This window comes from Eumetopias jubatus, unplaced genomic scaffold (assembly GCF_037043125.1).
Source record: "Eumetopias jubatus isolate StellerSeaLion01/CBP00866 unplaced genomic scaffold, mEumJub1_p1.0 scaffold_1, whole genome shotgun sequence".
Lineage (NCBI taxonomy): Eukaryota > Metazoa > Chordata > Mammalia > Carnivora > Otariidae > Eumetopias > Eumetopias jubatus.
In genome coordinates, this window is record NW_028274807.1 from 173449619 (window position 1) to 173470557 (window position 20939).

Here is a 20939-nt window from a genome sequence, read left to right on the forward strand (position 1 = left end):
CATGCACTTTCTAAAATACCTTCAGCTCACTTAGACTCAGCTAATCCAGGTCTTCCTTTATCAGATGATGAAACAGAGAGATACAAAGGACTTTTTCAAAGCATAAAGTTTGAAGCCAGGCCTTCTAATGCTTTCCACTACCTAACAAAAACAGTGACACAGTCTTCTCTGGTTGGGTCCACTGTGGCACACAGGCAGGCAACTGATGCAAAATGCTACTTCAAAGACCCCTTCAATGAATTAATCAGTGATTATTTATTGCAAGGCACTGTGCTAGGCACTATGGAGAGTACATGGAAGATAAGACCAAAGTCCCTGCCCTCAAGGAGCTTACAATCTAGTTGGGAAGACAAGGCATAAGTACAAGGAAAATTAAGTAACAATACAGGAGTTAAGTTAAAATGCAAGATAACAGTACAAGAGATTTCCAAAAGTAGTACCTGATTAATTACTAAACGAGTGGTATTGACAAGGCTTGCAGCTAATTCAGAGGAAGGACATCCTAAAGGGCTGAAGTGTGGGAACACTTCACAGAGAGCTGGAGCTGGACCTGGAGCTGGAGCTACCCTGGGATGGTTGGGAATTGGGTGAGAAAGAAGAGTGGGGAGGGCATGTCAGAAAGGGTCAGCTTTACGATCAAAAGGCACAGAGGTGAGACCAAAAGCAAGCAATGTTTAGGGGCCAGTGAGGGCTTAGTGTAGCTGGGTACAAAGTTACATTATTAGATTAAGAAGGGCCTTAAACGATCAAGTTTAGATTTTATCCTTTTAGCAATGGGGTGGAGGAAACCTTAAAACAACAGATATCCCTAGGTTAAACATACAAAAGACTTAGCTAATCAAGAGAAAATATTAAAGTTTGATCTTCAGGATATTTATTTGTGGATTTCGACCCTCTGTGCTTCCAAAGAGGATTTGAAATAGTGTCTCCAGGGTTGTCAATTGCAAAGGAATAGCTCTGGGTCATCTAGCTTTTGATCATGGCCAGAGGCTTTTGAGTCCCTCTATCGTCTCAAATTATAACGAGCACAAGGGTGAGCTAACAAATTCCCTGACAGGCAGGCAGGAAAAATGCTCCCAAAAGACAAGTATCTTTACAAATGACAGAATATTTATTAACAATACCTTTAAAAAAAGATTACATATGCTAGATCACTGGTAAATATCATTTACACTGGGGTTGGGAACTACCTGGGGTGTCATTTTTTTTCATTCATTTTATTGTTTTGTTGATTTTTTTGCGTGTGTGATTTTAAGTTCTGTTTTATTTTAACAAAGAAGTAACCATATCAAAGTAAGAGAGGAACACAGCTTGAAATACTGACAATATTTTTTCTGGTTACCGCCCTAGTTTTTACACAAGTGGAATCCTGATTATGACTTTATTGGATAAATATAGCTGGAAGGTTGAAAAGTTAACTTATGTTATTTGTAAGCAAAAATGACGAATTACAGGTAAATTTGATCCCTCTGAGAAAGAAGAAAAGGTGGCAGAGTGTTTACATGTGAAAATTTTTATAGAAAATTTCATTGCCTTTTATATGCACTGTTCCACAAGTGTCAGCTTACAAAACCTCCCCCATTATAACAAATAGTTCTTTTCAAAAGAATATGTTTTTTTGATATTGTCATTTTCCAATGTGTGATTTTAAGACTTAGAAGGTAAAGCTTATAAAGCAACTAAGCTACCTACTGCAAAACAGGAGAATCATCAAGGTAACATAGAGTTTATACGAAAGATCTTTTATCGTGTCATGAAAAAATCCTTTGCGGCAACTATTTGCTGAAATAGGAGAAATTTCCCAAATTCCATACATGATTTTGATTCAAAAGAAGGGCTCTATTATTAAAGACATACACATGTATAAAGAAATTATGACTCCACCAACAGAGAATTACCTTTTTAAAAAATGTACATTCAAGACAGATACATTTAAAGATAGTAAAATTATCTTTTATCCTTTGAAAGACTTGGTTGACTATAGTCACTTTTGGCCTATGTTACTACTGGATATGTAACTTCAAATTTAATGTCTAAGATAATGCTACTACAAAGACAATGCTAACTTAGTTGAGTGAAAAGAAAGTCTTACTGTACAATGCTAAATTCAGGGATGGGAATATTGCACAAAGTACCTCTTGGGCAGTTGGTTTAGGTTTTGAGTTTGCAGCCATTCCTGAAACCATCTTGAGTTGTATTGAACAACAAAATTCACAACAGGGTGGGAAAATATATTGTACATGTCAAAAGGACTTGATTCAATGCATTAACCATCCAAAGAGTCATTTACATACAGCAGCCTTGAGTTACGGACCAAATCTTCAGCTCTTCTGTCACCGAATCCTTGTAAAACTGTACAAGTAATTTGTAATTTATTTACCAAGATGAGTTTCAAACTCTTTCTCTAAAGGAAATATTCTCAAATAATAATTGTATGATTGTGTTGCCCATAGCATTTTACAGCAGAGGAAAAAAATTAATATCTACATTTCATGTTAACTTTAAAAAATTCTATAAAACACTAAATATATAATAAAAAATATGCATATAAGGACATATGTAAACTGCTTTGGTAACATCATATTACAGATGTCTTCAGTGCATTGCAGAGTTTCCAAAGAAACTTCAGACAAAGCTAGATTTGCTTTGAGGAAGTACTGTATAATGCCATTCCTAAAGAAGCAAAAAACATTTTTTTTTCCAGTAATAAGATGTACTTGAACAACAATATTACTTAGTACTGGGTGTCTTCAAAACAACTAGCTAAATGTTGCTTATATTATAAACAGCAAGTCCTTTAGATAACTATTGTCATAAACTGGACCTAGCTGTGAGGGAAATCATGATCGTGCTGATGGCTGACAGCGTACATGCATTTGAAGTGGAAGGTCCGGCTCCTCTTGCATAGGCATCTGAAAAGAGAGAATAAATTCACTCAATATCGCTTCATCCTGGCTACAGAGGAAAACAAGGCCACGGGTTTTTAGGCAACAGCAGAACCAGCCAGATCCTACCGGAAAAAGCAATTTCCTAATGACTTTTTAATATCAGTTCTATGACTACCTAGCCAGGAACCTAAGGGTAGGTTATGGGACATCTCTGGACCTCCGTTGATGCATTTGCAAAATGAGGATTCTACATCTAATGTGAGAAGAAACTTCAGTATTACTAATAACATTACTAATAAGTATTATATCAATGATGCAGCAAAATATAAGTTACCTTTCCCTTTTTAACTCTACCTTTGTGTTGGGCATAGAGCCACGGGATACTTGATTCTTATAAAAACTATAAGCACATCTGGTATTGTTATTACATTATGAAACAGATGAGGAAATTAGGGCCCAGAGAAGTAAGATAACTTGTCTAAGATCAACCAGTGAGTAAATAGCTGAATTGGGATTCAAACCCATGTCTGCCTAAATATGTCCCTTTTTCCCCAACAAAATAATCTCAATATTTTTAAATAAAACCTTTTCTTAGAGGTCTTACATTTTTCATAGTAACAGATTAACAACTGTTGTTTCAGGTTTCTCCAAGATTGTAAGATCTCTGACCAACAAAATGGGTAATCTTTTGAGGGAGAGAACATGTTTTTTTTTTTTTCACAATTATATGCTTATCATTTAATATCAATTAATTATACCAATATAATTGCTTAAGATCTGTTTTTATAATGAATTAAACCAAGAATCACCAATCTAAAAAAAAAAACAAACAATCCTTACAATGATAAGAAAGTATGAAGTCAGATTTTAACAGAGTGAGATAAATTAACACCCAAACAAACCCCAATCTTGTGTTTTTGTGGCTTGGTGATTACTTCCACATCTCTGGTTCCACATCTCTGGTTCCTTTCAACAGAATTTAGAGCCCTTGCCTTAGTGAGGTATAGAATCCAATTCTCCCCAGTTTTTTTAAAAGACAAAAACTCTGGGGCACCTGGGAAACTCAATCAGTTAAGCAACGGACTCTTGATTTCAGCTCAGATCATGATCTCAGGGTTGTGAGATCGAGCCCGGTGTTAAGTTCTGCAGTGGGTGTGGAGCCTGCTTAAGATTCTCTCACTACCTCTGCTTCTGCCCCTCCCCTACCTCTAAAAAAAAAATAAATAAAATAAAAGACAAAAATGCCTTCAGTGTTTGTGTGAAAAAAAAGGTGCAGTAAATATAAACTTCATCTGGAAACTGGCAAATCACCCCTAAGCTGGGAGCATGGCTTGCTCAGATCATGATCTCAGGGTTGTGAGATCGAGCCCCGTGTTAAATTCTGCAGTGGACGTGGAGCCTGCTTAAGATTCTCTCTCTACCTCTGCTTCTGCCCCTCCCCTACCTCTAAAAAAATAAAATAAAATAAAAGACAAAAATGCCTTCAGTGTTTGAAAAAAAGGTGCAGTAAATATAAACTTCATCTGAAAATTGGCAAATCACCCCTGAGCTGGGAGCAGAGCAGCCTCTGTCCCCAGGAGGTCTTGTTCTATTTGTCAATGTTAGCAAATTCTTACTCAGGGAGAGGGTGAAATGACCAAGGAACATTTCCTTTTCTGGTCAGAAGCATCCACATTTTACAGATGCAGTTTAAAATTGCTAAGTGGATGCTTTACTATAACTTGGTATCAGCAAGACATCCTAGACCCTTTCCTCATCTTAAAAATAATGTGATGGACACTAAGCAGAGCGTCTGAAACTCAGGATGGTGTGCCCATGATTTAAAATATCACGTCTTGGGGCGCCTGGGTGGCTCAGGCGTTAAGCGGCTGCCTTCGGCTCAGGTCATGAATCCAGGGTCCTGGGATCGAGCCCCACATCTGGTTCCATGCTCTGCGGGAAGCCTGCTTCTCCCTCTCCCACTTCCCCTGCTTGTGTTCCCTCTCTCGCTGTGTCTCTCTCTAATAAATAAATAAAAAAATCTTTAAAAATAAATAAAATAAAATATCACGTCTTCACTGATGGCTTGAAAATTTCTATCTCCAGCCCCTTATCTTGAGACAGTTAAAGGCAAAGTCCAATGAAAATCTACACTTAAGTATCTAGCTGCAATCTTTTTTTTTATTATTGTGGTAAAATACATGTAACATAAAAGTTACCATTTTAACTACTTGAAAGTGTACAATTCAGTGGCATGAGGTTCAACCAGCACCACTATCTAGTCCAGAACTTTTTCATCACCCCAAATGGAAACCCAGTACCCATTATGCTGCAATTCATACACTGGTCAGCCACTACCAGTCACTAATCGGATTTCTGTCTCTATGGATTTGCCTTTTCTGTTTTTTTTTAAATAAATGAAACCATGTAATAAAAAATAATACTCTGCTGAGATATTTGCAAACATAGTATTTCAAAAACAAGATTGAATATATTTGCTGAAAAAAGAATATTCTCACACTGTTGTCTTTGTAAATAAAGATCATCTTGACTATATATAGACATGTGTATTTAATAACATGTTACATACACACATTCAAAATTAATAGTGTCAAGGTCAAAATATTTTCAGCCACAGACATTGAGTTACATTGTTTTGCTAAAGACAAATCGCTACAGCATTTTAAAGAACCCTTTGCTTTCTTCTCCTGCCTGAGTCATGCTTTTAACTTTCTGAGCTATAATTTTACAGTTACTGTAGATGCAAACCACACATGTCCACATGGGAAAACCTGTGTGACAGATTTGGGGCTGCTTTAATCTGATTTTTGATTGGCAACTGATTAAATCAGTCAAAACTAGTCAAATTGTTTTTTATTGAAGCTGCCCGTGACGAGCAAACATCAGTTGTCTGATGAGGGGACAGTACTGCCCAGTTTTATAGAAGCCTTTCTTTGTGGGCTTCACTTTGTCTAAATCTGGACTCACTGGGAAGACTTAGGAGATCCAGCAGGCAGGGGGAGGGGCGGAAAAAGACGCTCTTACTTGATATCTTTGGAATTCGAATTTGTTCACTGCTGCTGCCGTCTCCTCCATCACTGAATGGCTTAATTTCTATTATATAATCTTCATCAAAAGGCAAAGAAAGCTCCACTGATGTTTTATTTGTCTCAATGACAGATGTGCTGCTTTGTCTGTTCCATCTGTATAAGACCTGCCAATACAGAAAGAACAGGTGTCACCTGCTGTCCTCACAAAGGCCCCAAAGATGGAGCATTCGTCTGGGCACCAGCAAAATGTGGGAACGCTGAGGCTATCAAGCTGCCCACACACACTTGGGAGGCTCATTTATAGTAAGGGGCACATCTGCAGCCACCATTTCATTATGAGGAAAGAGTTTACAGGACACTGCAGCATGGGGACAGGGGTAACATCAGTCAACCAACGTGCCGTGTGGCCTCACATAACCTCTGGAAGGTGCAGGTAACACACCTGGAAAACAAATTCCTCTTGGAGGGCATATAGAGTTCAGTTACACATGAGGGGCTTTGGCATCAGAATCAAGTTGGCCACTGTGGGACTATAGTCCTCTTTACAACCTGAGCTTCATTTTCCTCATCTGTGGATGAGGAAACAATGACACCCACCTTTCTGGGGTGTTCTCAAGGGTGCATAAGGATTGTGTATAAGTGAAGGACTCGGCTCAAAGGAAGCTGTAAGACACAGTGTTTATGACGGCTTAAAGGGAATGAGAGATAAACAAACATCGTTGGCAAAGGTGAGAAGCACAAGGCAGGCATCATACATTATTACTATTATCATGAATCCTCTGGAGGAAGCACATTTCAGCCCAGGGAGATGATCTGCGAAAGGCAAGGCAAGGGCAGAAACCCCCTTTTCCTCTCCCTGGGATCCCTTTCTGAGCTACGTAGAAAATAGGGGATATTCTGTGGTGATCACCGTCACTCCAGAATTGTCTATAGCTTCAATAGTCCCACTCGTGTTTCCCTTCTTGGCCTGCCCTGGATGGGAGTCTGGGTTGGCGGCTCATTTGATGAGGTTCCCAACTAGGTCTCCTGAAAACACATCCCCCTGCCAGGAATTGCCTACTCTGATTGCCACCAACTCCAACCAGAAACAAAATCTAAAAGCCTGGACAAGCACATCTTCCCTTTTGGATATAACAACTGTGATGATAACTGTCCCGCAAATACTTTCTGATGTTGACTGTGACCTAGGCACCTTATCGACATCGCCATGTTGAACCGTCACAACCGTTGGACAACACAGGCATTATTATTTCTTGCCACAGATCAGAAAACAGAGGCTGGATGAGGTCACAGAGCTGGTAAGTGGCAAGGTGAGAACTCCTAAACCCCTACTCTTAAATCATGATCCTCCAATACCGCCAGTTTCTCCTGGTAGTGAGAAACAGAGGGGTGGGTGATCAGTGTTCTCTGTCCTGGCTGTATGGCAGGAGAACTTGGGGAATGTGTAAAAAAATACTGACACCCGAGCCCAGTGCTTCTCAAGGGGGGTGGAGGGTTGGGGGGCTGGAGGGGCAATTTTGCTCCTCTCCCCGGGTCAGGAGGGCATTTGGCAATGTCTACAGACATTTTTGGTTGTCACAACAGGTGCTACTGTTTACCGGGTAGGGGGCCAGAGATGCTGCAAAACATCCTACAATGCAGAGGACAGTCCCTACACTGAGAGTTCTCCAGCCCAAACAGGCCAAAGTGAGGAGGCTCAGAAAGTCTGCTATGGCCCCACTCCAGAGTTAGACTCCACGGAGGTGAGGTTGAGGCTGCGGTACTTAAAAAAAGAGTTGATATGATGTTAATGTGGCTGGAAATCCTGAATTAGATCAAGGATCTAACCTGTGTATCAGAACTTCCTGGAGGGCTTGTTCAAACACAGATCACTGGACCCCACCCTGGAGTTTCTGACTTAGTAGGTCTGAGGTTGGATCTGAAAATCTCCATTTTTAACAAGTTCTCAGATAATGCCATGGCCTCTGGTCCAGGAACAGCACTTTGAGACCCTTAAGATTAGCTCACATTTCAAAATTCTGATCTGCTGAAGTTAGAGACATAAGGCCACTCCACTATTGCAATAAAAACCACACACACATAAAATTCAAAAAATTCCCTTAAAATGGTATAGATCCCATTTGTTCCCTGGCATTTCATCACCTTAATTTATATCTTTCTAATACAAGGTGGAAAACACAATTTCCTTAAGGTGGAAAGATTCATAAGCGCCCCCCTTCCTTCTCCGGTGCATCAGTTGTATCCAGCTCGGCATCCCCTCGTTAATGATCAGGCTCAAATAAATCCTCATGCACATTCAGGAGTGTCAAAGCGTCTCATCACGGCCCTTCAGGAACATGGGCTGGCTGATGGGATGCAAGGGCACATCTGGCTTTGAGGAATAAATTGCTTCTTTGATTTACCTCTGGTCCTTGCCAAAGCACAGAAAATTTAACCAGTTTCAAATATAAATCCAAAAGAAACACTTCCAGGAAAAAACAGCCCTGTTATCAGCATGGCTTATCAGTCTTGTAATATTAGGGACTGCATTGGAACCTAAATAAAAGCCGGTAAAACCTTTATTTATACCTAACACTTGGTTCAGCTGACTGATTTGAAGGCTGTGCTTGCATTTCATATAATCCAGGGTGGAAGACAGGGAGAAAGAGTGGATTCATGGGAGTAATGATAACAGTAGCAAACATGATTCAATGCTTACTTTGTGTTTGAATGTCGTAAGTTCTTTTTTTTTAATGAAAAGTAAGAGAAGTTTAATTTTTGTTCTTATCACATTAGACAGTGTCAGCAACCTGAAATTATTTCAGTTGTAGTCCATTTTTCAATGTCTGGGTGAAACATCAAAGTGGAGATTTGTCCTAAGTTATCAAAGATGACAAGTTTTGCCTTGGGAATCAGTAAGAGTTGCTGAAATGGAGCCACTGGATCTCTGATTTTCTCACCAGATGTAGATCAATATATGAAGTGTCCAGACCATCAGTACCCAAAAAGAAAGTGAAGTTACAGCCTCCCAAAGGTGTGATTTCCTTGGACTTCAGTGACCCTTTGGGGATGGTCCTTAGTGCACAGTTCTGTGCTTCTGTTCTTACAGAACAGCTATGGTCCTGGGATATTTTAAATCACTGAGACATTCCCGTCATCAAGGTTAACAATAGGGCTCTCAGCTACTTTCCCTCAAACTGCATTTTCTCTGCTCCTTGTCCTTCATTGGATGTCCTTGTATACTACAACAAACAACATTTAGGGGTGTTTGTTATGTTCTATGGCTGTTCCCACTCTTTGGCTACAACCATCACAGTGATCTGGCTTTCAAGACCACTACACCAGGGAGAAAGATGAGGCAGTGACTGGTAGCAGAGCACCTAATTGTGTTATTTTGACCTGTGCTTTGATTCAAAACACTATCTATAGAACCTGGCAGGGAACCTCTCCCCACTTCACTGACACAGACATAGACTCGGTGCCTGGAGATGTCCTCCTCACAAGCAATGAGAGCTCTGTCACCACCTTCTACCATGTTATGGGATGCCTGGGCTCTTTGACCCTGGGGAACTGCATTGTGGCTTTGGAGGAATCTGCCTGATATCTTCAATGAGGCCAGTGAACACTATTTGTTCTAAGTACTAAGACCATCACCTCTTAAGGTGGGCACTCTTATCATTCTGATTTCAAAGATGAGGACGCTGAGACCTGAAGATATTATGCAATTTGCCCAGAGTACTATGAACAGTAAAGGGTATATTTAACATTCAAACCCAGACAGTCTGGGTCAACAGCCTATATTCTTAACTCAGCCTAGTTTGGCCATCATCTGTGTGGGAAAATTGTTTCCCCTCTCCGGTCTCTGTCTTCATGAATGCAAAACAAGGAGGTTAGATGGTAGAAGACCGATAGCCCATGGGTCACATCTGGCCTGCATATTTTAACTGTTTGGCTCTTGTAGGGTTTATTTTATTTTGAGTTAGATGTCAACACTTAAAACCGTCCAAAAAGTTATACATGAAAAGAATGTTGGGTTTTACTGAAAAACTGGAAGATATATCCACACTGTTTGGCAACAATATGCAAGAGCTCAGAAGCCATGGCTCCTTCTGGACAATGAGAAAATCTCTAATTCATCACAGTCTCTCATGCTTCCTGTTGTTTTACATTGGCATGTGCCCACTTCAGGACTTTTGCATGTGCCATTCACTGTGCTTGGAACATTTTTTTCCCCAGAGAGTTGTCTATCTTTCTCCCTTTTTCATGGCCCAACTGAAATGTCTGAGCAAAAGTTCAGAGAACTATGAAGATACTAGAAAATTTCCCCTTTAATAAAAGAGAAAATGCAGTCCCAAGCAGTTAAGTGATTTACTTAGTCACATAGTCAATAGAGGACCGATATGTGGGTCTCCTATCTCTTTATGCTATATGCTAGAAGACTCTGGGCTCTTAAAAAAGGGCCCAGTAAAAGGTCTGGAGATTAGTTTTTCAGGAATGTTTCTCCGTTGGTACAATACAAATCACCGTGCCATGTAAATGAAAGAAAAGGAATCCATGACAGGGAGCATTTTCCTGAATCTCTCTCTAATCATAATACCCAAGGTTCTACCACCAACCACCAACTCCTAATTCCAGCTCTGGTTTTATCAACTACTTTCCCATGCTCTTTAACTAGTTCCTGACCAGTTAAAGTAGTTAAACTGCCTATCTGCTAAGCTCAACATCTCTGTGCAAAAATGCCACAAAACAGAGCCTACAGACTGCTTTTGTTTGGCCTGCATTGCACTGTCTCGAATGTTGCTTAAAAGTAAAACAAAACAAGATAATACCAACTGCTTTTACTTGTGGTACCAAGGCTATTCACATTTTCTTTTCTAGCTCTTTCAAGTCAGGTTAACACTCTGGGACTAGGTCAGTGAATTTTCTATAAATTCCTTGCTTCCTTTTCTCTATATAAATCTCTCTAACTCTAGGAACATGAACAAAAATGTTTAACCATTCATAATAGTGTTGATTAAAAAAAAAAGACAATCAGGAAAAGCACAAAACAAAGCTGACAGGAGAGATTACAAGTGTGGGTCTTCATGAGTTTTTGAAGACACGTCCACAGGGTCTTCAACCATTTCTGATTGACTCTGATTCTAAAGTTTAGGCAATTTTCTACAGCTGGCTTGTTGCCATGGACCATTTATAAAACTCAGAGCAAATCACTCTGGGGACAGAGATGCCTAGAGGGGCTGTGGGACATCATCAGGGAAAGTGAGAATATAGTTCATATGATTTCCTGAGAAGAGACTGTTCTTACTAACATCAGGATTAGGGGCCTCTGCAAAAAAGAAATTACCCACTTTGTATCCTTTTACTTCCGACTCATTATCTAGGGCCTTCACTTGATCCCAATTCAGGATAATTTTGGAGTCCGATGAATTCCATATGATGTTTCCGGGGGGTTGACTTGGTGCTATAAAAAAATTAAGATATACGAAGTCACAGATTATTAAGTCTCAATGGATTCTGAGGAATATCTCCTTACTAGAATTCAAGAGTGGAGGCAATTTAATGGGCTATTGCACTAATATGTGTCTTCAAGGTCACTAAAATCTGACGAGATACAGCATTGCAAATGGAAAAAGATTCAGTTGGTCGCCTAACATTTATATCTAAAAGAAGTACCCTTCCCAGTGAGGAGAAAAACATTTATCTTTCTGTCCTCCGGAGCAATGAATTTTGCATGGTATTCGGAAAGGTTCAGTTAAAATGCTAAGGTAAATTTGAATCCACATAATGATACCAGTTAGTATGCAAATGATCATTGGGAGGTGGGGATGGGGAATGAACTGGGGACATGTCTGATGAATCCCTAAAATATTTCTGAGCAAAGATGTTCTTACGTGGCTTTCTGGTTGTCACATTGACCGTTGCACTGGACGGGCCTGTCCCCGCAGTATTATATGCCTTGACAGCTAAATGATACAGCGCACTGCCTTTCAAATTGGTGATTTTTGTTGATGTCTGATTTCCAATTGTTCGTATTTTTCTAGCATTTTCTTCCTTGTCATCATGTCTCCAGTATTTAACCTGAGAAAATAAAGGGAAGACCTTGGAAATCATACCTTTTGGGGATATTTCCAATGCCATCAGCTGATTTTTTTTAAAAATGATGATTCTTAAGATGGAATTAATTTTTTATACCAACTCATAAGCAGAACTTTCAGAGCCAAGGGCTTGGTATGCTCTGAGAACTTATCTGCAATAGGAAGGGCCCCCTTTTTTGTTCTTAGCTTCATAGTGAGATGGAAAATGGGCACAACCATTGTTGGCTATTTCTCACTTGTCCCCCACATTTATTTTGAGCCCAAGTGATACTGCGTGTGTCAAAAGTCAAAGCTCATTTCACCAACCCTCTCATAAATGCTTAGGCCCACATGTATTTTGAAAAAGATTTCTCCAGTGTACCAGAGAAAGGGTGATCTCACAGTGGAATGTTAATGCTTCAACTAATGTCTACTAGAAGCCATCGTTCTCTGAAACAAACTCCTCTAAATGGGAATCTGAGTCTTTTTCTCAACAGAATGTGTTTGGAAGGTCTCAGTGAGGGGTGTACCAATGTACATATCTCTTGCTTACCTCATAGCCTTGTACCCGTCCTCTATTCTTCTCCATGGCGGAGGCCCAGAAAACTTCAATGTCTGTGGCAGACAGACTTCTGGCAAAGATGCTGGCTGGTGGTTTGGTGGGTTCTACAGTTGAGTGTGGAAAAAGTAATTACTCTATCAGCCTCATCAGGGTAGGCTTCTGAGATACTGGCATTATAAGGAATAAATAACTCATGGTTGTATAACAGCCCTTAGTGATTATGACCCTAACCATCATTTTACAGAGGAGCCATGATTAATAGCTGGAAGGGAGTGGTGATTTAGATGGTAAAGACAAAGTCTTCGGCTTCTAAATTGGGGGGTAGGTGGAAGGGAAGTAATCCAGGACTGCTTAAATTTAAGCATCAGGTTTTCATAGCTAGCAATTCCTTTAACACATATCCTTCTTAAATAGCATTTGCCATAGGTGAGAGTCCTTGTCATTGGATTATGACAATAAGAGCATAAGAACAAAGGAAAGCCAACTGACGTGACTAAGATTCAGGAGAGCTAGGTGACAATTCAGTCCTAAAATCAACAACATCTCGGAAGTGAACAAATAACACATATAGCGGCAGCATAAATCATACCTTCTTCTGCAGAATATACTACTGTGGTGGGACTGAAAGGGCCTTCTCCTTTATTGTTGAAGACGCCCACTTTAACCTCAAAGGGAGAGAAGGGGCGCACGCTTTCATTCCTGAACACATATCTGGAGGCATCGGCTGATGCGAGCACTGTCAACATCCAGATCATTTTGCCATAGGGCCGGAAGGCCACCACATAGCCAAAGCCTCTGCCATTCTGTAATTCCTCGGGGACCGTCTGGGAAAGAAGGGAGGTAGTCTTCAGAAATCACAGTAGTTTGCTTCAAATGCTAAAATTGTTTTATTTCACCCTATCTTCCAACATTCTTCCACACATATCTTACTTTGGATTTTGTCAAGAGACTTAGGTTTGGGGCTTGCCATCAGTCTACCTTAGCATGGATGAAGTGCTGAAGTAGGGTTAAACAAACAAACAAACAAACCCCAATGAGAACCTGCAGAGGAGAGCCGAGCTTCTTGATGGGCGAGACCCAGCTCTGAAGTTCTTAGAAATGACTAGGAAATTCAGTGGATAGCTGACCTAGGCTCCAACAATGCAACATGTACCATCCAATATGAGTCTTCCTCCAGTGCCAAACAGACAAAGGATCTCATTGAAGATCTCATCTTGGCTCAGGCAAGATCTTCCCCCTCAGAACTGAGGAGTTAAGCTGGAGGAGGTGAGTAATTTCTTTTACTGCTGGGGCTTTAGTTAAATGAAGGATTTTAACTTTGGGGACTATTGTCTAGAATCTTTCAAAAACATTAAGAACCCTTTCTAAAACTCCAATCTCCTCTCTCAAAATCAATTTTTAATAAATTGGTGACTAACCTACCTCCAAGTTGTTTTAAAAATACCTCATAGAAGAGGGCTCCAGAAGCAAAGCCAATTGCTAGGAAATTGTGCTGGTACACCAAATCTATTGCTGGCAGAGGTTTTAAATCAATTGGCTATGCATCAATTCAGGAAGAAAGGAAAACTGGTTTTCTTTGAACCAGGCTTCATGGATATATATATATATATTTTTTTTTTCTTGTGTTGCCTTCCATTTCATGATTGTTTTTTCTGTGATGAATCCAATTAATACTTAATTCAACGATGGATGGGCAAGCACCATCTTTTCCTGCTACCCATCAGCTAGGTGAGAGGGAGTGTTTGCACTCCACTGAATTTTAGCTCTTAAAAACACAGGAGAAGACTTCTCAGAGTTGTTTAACACAGAGGAAAAAAATAAAATAGCCTAGACTACCATACGTTCCTTTTGTTCCATGATTCATTTACCTCCCAGGTTATAACCAGTTCAGATTTGCTGCCTCCACCACCACTGACGTTAGCTGGGGTGACTTCAGGGACTGTGCAGGAAACAAAAAACAAGTCATGTCAGGTGGTAAAAGCAAATGAGGGGCAGGAAGGTCACCTGGCTGAAGTGACTCACTTTAAACAAATACCCTGATAAACATATCTTTGTCTTTTGAGATCAGAAGCAGTGTGGTCAGGCAGCCCAAAGCGTTAGCTTAAAGAAGTGAAACGTACCAAGGAAATTGCTATTAGTTACCTGTTTCCCATTCAACAAGGTACACAAGGTATGTGACAAGTCTCACCAAATGAGTTCAGCTCCATCCCTAGAGGCCGAGGTTCAGTGGTTTGAAAGGACTGAGGTGCTGGTTCTAATGCTTGGAGAGATGTTTATTAACCATGCGGTAGTACATAAAAGACAGACAATACACACTCAGCCCATGCAGAGCTTACAATCTTTTTGGAGGTAGAGAGCACATGCAGAACAATTACAGAGGCATGTTGACAATAAACAACAATACGGTGCAGACAGAATGAAGTGCAGCGGTGATCTGAAGTAGCAGGCTGCTCAGAGTAGGGTTGGGCTAATGGCTTCTCGGAGGAAGGTGAGTTTTGAGCTGGGTGCTGAAGGAAGTGGTGGACATAGGTTGACCCCTGGCTCACTGTGCTTAACCTCTTTCATCCCCAGTTTTCTCTGTAAAAGAGGGGAAATTATGCTAGCTTCCTCCTCAGGACTGCTGAGAGTCATCAATTCAATGATAGTTTTGGAGGGGGAAAAGAGAGTATGGGGATTAACTAGTTATCATCATATAAGCAATAGACTCCAGACAGAATTTAAAAATTGGTGACTGGGTGTGTTCCCTCAGTGAAAGCCAATGAAATAGATCTAGATGGATTTCTGTCCAAAGAGTAGGCTCAGAATTCCCATTTGCTTAGAAACCTTTAACAAACATTTGGCCTTATCACAGTTGAGGACTCTACAAAGACCCACACGTAGGCCTCCTACTTCTCAAGAGAGAAGGAAATATACAACTGATGCAGATGCACGTTATTCTCGCCCTGTGCTCATTCAGGCTGTGAACACAGAGGGTCATACTAAATTGCTGACTGGGCTTGTATGAATTGGCAGGATGTTCCAAATCTTAGCTTCTGGGAATGGCTGATACTCTAAGAAAATCTTACTGAATATTTCTGAAGAACTTATTCTTTGCAACTAGTGATTTCTATGTGTTGATTTCATTTGAAATGTGGGTGTGTATTTAAAAAAAAATAATTCCTGGTTGAAGAATCTTGGTGACAAATGAGCCAATGAAGAAAGAGTTGGCGTTCTGAAGAACTAAGCACAGGGTGTCTCTCCCTGTACAAGGAGACCCGGTGAAAAGTGAGAACTTAACTCTTGATTGAAACTCAGTAAGCTGAGCATCTACTGGCCCAGTTTCTGATCATCATAATCATTCAAGGGAAGGGGGTGCTAATACAGAGCCTCATTAGGGCTGAAGAGCAGGAAGAATTCAAAGCCTTTTCCTAAGAGATCATAGCCACTGGCACAAACTCTCTGTGTCCTGGCTGCTACTCACGAGCCTCTTCTGTCCTGCGCTTCTCTGAGGGCCGGCTGGGCTCCCCGATCCCAATCACATTGGCGGCAACGGTGCGGAATTCATACTCGACCCAAGGGTTCAAACCCACGACAGTCGCTGTGAATGTCTTCCCATCAATGAGTTCTGGAACTGAAAGACATCGAAAGGTGGGGACGTTTTATAGGATTCCACGTTAAGCAGATAGGAGCTTCCATCCATCATCATCATCATTACTGTGTGCAGGGCATTGTAGCTGGTCTGAGATGAGTTGTACAACAGCTGTTACAGGGAAGTAATCCCAGAATTCTCTTTTGCTAAACTAACAAGTTCAAATCAGATACCAGCAGATGACATTACGGTCTTCAAGGACCCAAAGCACTTGACTGTAATCATTATTACTATCACCTAATACATTTTTTTTTAAAGATTTTATTTATTTATTTGAGAGAGAGAGAATGAGAGATAGAGAGCACGAGAGGGAAGAGGGTCAGAGGGAGAAGCAGACTCCCTGCCGAGCAGGGAGCCCGATATGGGACTCGATCCCGGGACTCCAGGATCATGACCCGAGCCGAAGGCAGTCACTTAACCAACTGAGCCACCCAGGCACCCTCACCTAATACATTTTTCAGGATTTACTGCACAGTATTGGGCACACTGTTTACTTTTTACAACTATTCTATGAGTAAAGTAAAATTACTGTCTTCATTTTTATAGATGAGGAAAATGTGCCTTATAAAGATTAAGTTACTGACCCAAGATTGCACTGGATTTTCACCTGTGACTGCATGGTCCAAGCTCTATAATTATCATAATAATGAAGTTAACAATATTACAAATCTCTAATACCACTGACAGGAACTGTATTAACATATCTCAAGAAAGAATCTGTAAACATAAAAGAAAAGTCCATGAAGAATACAAAAAAGGTAATCAGAGAGGTAGAATTTGACAGTATTCACCCAGCAGTATTTGGAGAAGGGCTCATCCCAAGAGGACATGGCCCACTGTTTGATGCCATGAACCAACAAGCTATGGACATTGTCTCCATGCTCAAGGCCCCAAAGCACTTGACTGTAATCATTATTACTATCACCTACTACATGTTTCAGCATTTACTGCACAGTATTGGGCACACTGTTTACTTTTTACAACTATTCTATGAGTAAAGTAAAATTACTGTCTTCATTTTATAGATTTTTTGAGCTTTAAATGGGTTATCATAAAGATTTCCCATGTGAGGGGTGCCCGGCTGGCTCAGTCAGTACAGCATGTAACTCTTGATCTTGGGATTGTGAATGTGAGCCCCACAGTGGGTGTAGAGCTCACTAAAATAAATAAATAAATAAATAAATAAATAAATAAATAAATAAATAAATAAATAAAATAATAAAATAAAATAAAATAATTAGATTTCCCATGTGGCCCAGAAGACTCAAAGGAAGGTCCCCTGTGACGAGGCCATCAGACCGGTGACTGGGATTCAGTGGCTGCCAGCCTCCTTAGGCCACACTAACACAGTCCTAGCCTCCAAAGGTAAGGAGTGTGGGCTTTGGGGTCAGACCATCCGGATTCTAAACTTGAACCCACACTTAGTAGCCCAATGACCTTGCGCAAGTCTCTTAACCTTTCCATGCCTTGGTTTCCCTACCATACAATGAGGCTAATAACAGTATCTATTCACAACACTGTTGAGGAATAAAAAAAAAAGCATTTAGCAGAGCATATAGCACATAGCAAGGGCTCAGTAAATTCTAGTGTTGTTTTTTTTAACCATCATTATTATCAGCAGTAGCATCTTCATCCTCTGTCTTTTCTTCATTATGTTTCTGTAGTACTTCCTGTTCTTAAAAATGTTTCACAGTTGTTTCTCTTTTGGGTCATAAACAATTCTTATCATGCCCATTTAACAGAAGAGGAAGATGCAGTTGTATAGCGATCTGCTGAGCAGCAGAGTCAGGGCTAGCATGATTCCCCAGCTTCCAGATTTTTTCTATCTTTCCTTCCTAAGCACTCCTGTGACTGAGAAGAAAGTCAGAGATTGAGCTGGAAACACAGAAACCCATTTCTGAGGTTGGATAAGCTGATGTGAAAAAAAATTGAGGTTGTTAAAATCAATATGATTCATCTGAATTGCATAGAACTAGGCCTATCACTCCATGCATTTCTACCTCAAAACATCAAGACCACACAGCCAACCCTTGGGGACTAGAGGAATGTGTATTTTGCTTGCAATAACTACTTGTTTGTCCATTCCTCCTCAAATGAAACCTAGATAAAGTAACAAGAGTCAATTTGGAGGGGCAGGGATGGTATGGCCAACTCACATAGTTTTTTTTTAATTTTTTTTAAAAGATTTTATTTATTTACTTGAGAGAGAGAATGAGAGAGAGAGAGAGCATGAGAGGGGGGAGGGTCAGAGGGAGAAGCAGACTCCCCGCTGAGCAGGGAGTCCGATGTGGGACTTGATCCCGGGACTCCAGGATCATGACCTGAGCCGAAGGCAGTCGCTTAACCAACTGAGCCACCCAGGCGCCCACATAGTTTTTAGTAGAACAAAATCTCATGCCTCTTCATGTCCAAATTTAGCCATCTAAAAAAAAAAAAATAGATAGCAAGTCAAGAGGCTCTAGGCAGTCCTTAGTTACTGGTTTCTTGAGAGCTGTATATAAACTTTACAGAGACTATGTAGACTGGCATAATCCACTGCTTCTCAAAGTGTATCATCAGTAGTACACAGATAATTTTAGGTAATATGCAGATTGATGCATTTTATTTTTACAACTAATATATTTTAATATGTATGTTAAGAAAAAATATAACCAACATACAGACCTAGCATTTCATAGACATTATTGCTTAGGACAAGTTCAAAAGCAAACAAATGTGAGTTGATATAAAGAAAAATATTAAATAAATGATAGTACCATTGACTGAGGTTTAGGAAATACTGCCATAATGTATCATTCATAGCTGTATCTGAATAAGAACCTAGATGGCCCTTGGCTTCTGCCACAGTGCTTTGTCCATTGTGCTGAGTCTTAGAAGCCTCTGTGAGACACTAGCACCAGGCATCCAATATGGTACCTGTATTGACTGCTTGCCAGCCCACGGAGAACGGAGTCCTGGCTTGAATGACATACATGGTGATGGGGCTGTGGTTGTCAGGTCCAGGTCTCCAGGAGAGCTGAGCGGTGGTATCTGTAATTTCATCTATGGTCACAGCCTCTGGGGGTCCTGGGGGACCTGTGAAAGAGCAAGACCCTCAGAAGTGGAACAGTGCATTCACATGTCCAAGCAAGTGATTGTGTAAAATTGAATGCCATGCTGATCCATTCAACTATTGATTCACCCACTTACAGATTCGTTACTTGTCAATTCCTTTTTGAATGCCTATTGGGTGCCCAACATTCTTCTAGGTTCTGAAACTACAGAGATGAACGAGACACAGACCCTTCTTTCTAGGGGCTCACTATATAATCAGAAAAAAATAATAGGTAAACAAAGAATCAAAATAGAATACTGGTTTCAAATGCTAGGAGAGAAGAGTGGGATGCCACAAAAGCTCAAATTCATTAATTCATTTATCATATATTTACAGGTTTCTGGTATGGGCCAGGCAGTGTTATCTGTGGATAGAGTAGTGATAAATGAAGATGACAGTCTTTTGGAAATGGTCATTTCTAGCACTGAGAATGTGGATTTGAGCAGAACTGGCTTTGGAACTTTAATGGTCACAATGCTGCTCCATACATTCCCACTGCACTGTAATTACTGACCCCACCCTTGCCCCACGTCATATGCAAACACACACTTGTATGCAAGGGAACCTCTGAAAATGGCCAGTGCTCAAGAGTCACAAGATTGTGGCTTCCTCAGTACAACTTCAGAACTGGGTTGGAGTCTAAAGGCCCTCATTTGCAGTTTCTGAAAGTCATACCTGTATTTTTCCATTTATCTTCCTGATGTTCACTGTTTCTGGCCATGTATTTAAACCACAGAAATGAGAGGAAATCAGTTTTAAATGAAGGCTTGGAAATCATAAATAAACAGAGGATGGAAAGCAGTAGGCAAACAAACACAAAGTATCAACCCAAGCAAAGCTCCAGAGGTGTCTTAGATTCCAAGAGGAAAATCTCTTACCAGGCAGTTAAATGCATTTGTAGCAAGATATAACTGACCACCTCAGGAGGGAAGGTGATTGTGAGGGAGACATGATGATAATCCTCATGTCCCAGAGAGAGGAATAAGAAGATATTCCTGGGAGGGCTTTGCTCAGCCCCATATAGCGGTCAAGTGAAGTGCCATGCACTGCTGGGCCATGTCACTGGGCAGGGAAGAAAGATGCCTAGCGGAGTGGTGTGAAGTTAAATGTAATTTCCTGAAGTAAGACTTTGTTCTGAGATTCACTCCTGTACCCTTCATAGGATGCCCTAAATTTCTCTTTCCTTCTTTAAAAATCATTTTTATAGACCCACAGGTGAAACTAAATTTATCTTCTCCCTCCTACTCCTGAATGAAAGGTCTGGAAATCTGTACAATGAAACTGATTAATTTTACATGATGACATTTCAGCATGCCAGTCTAATGCCACCTGGATAGAGCTGAGGCAAACTTTGGTCTTTGCAACCCTGATTAACCAGATAAAGTCCAGATGACTGCATCATCATCTTTTTTCTTACTAGCTTTCTCATCCTAGATTCCCACCCCCAATCCCCATTTTAATGGATGCTCTTTTTTGATGGCCTTTAAAATCAAAGTACTATAAGTAGAAAAGTGTTCCTCTCCAAACTCCTCAAGGAACTAAGTTGATAGAAATTATCTGAGCCTGCTGTGGGCAGCCGAGTAAAGGAAAATGAAGGGGTGGTATGAATTTGGCCACTGGCAGTAAAATGGTACTTTCATAACTTTGTTTGCTCTGTATGCTCCTGCCAATGACCACAGCAGTGT

At 40.5% G+C, this 20939-nt stretch overlaps 1 protein-coding gene across 1 annotated transcript in view; it reads right to left on the reverse strand.

The window, feature by feature from the left end:
* Positions 1-2811: 2811 nt before the first annotated feature.
* CNTN4 (contactin 4) overlaps positions 2812-20939 on the reverse strand; it is a 305070-nt gene continuing 286942 nt past the window's right edge. Inside the window, exons 14-22 of the mRNA XM_088023249.1 lie at positions 19077-19235; positions 15993-16142; positions 14401-14471; positions 13122-13356; positions 12524-12636; positions 11788-11974; positions 11245-11357; positions 5913-6081; positions 2812-2912 (exon numbers count right to left, since the gene is read on the reverse strand). Coding sequence (XP_087879375.1) covers positions 2812-2912; positions 5913-6081; positions 11245-11357; positions 11788-11974; positions 12524-12636; positions 13122-13356; positions 14401-14471; positions 15993-16142; positions 19077-19235 — 1298 coding nt within the window. The remainder of the gene's footprint in view (positions 2913-5912; positions 6082-11244; positions 11358-11787; positions 11975-12523; positions 12637-13121; positions 13357-14400; positions 14472-15992; positions 16143-19076; positions 19236-20939) is intronic.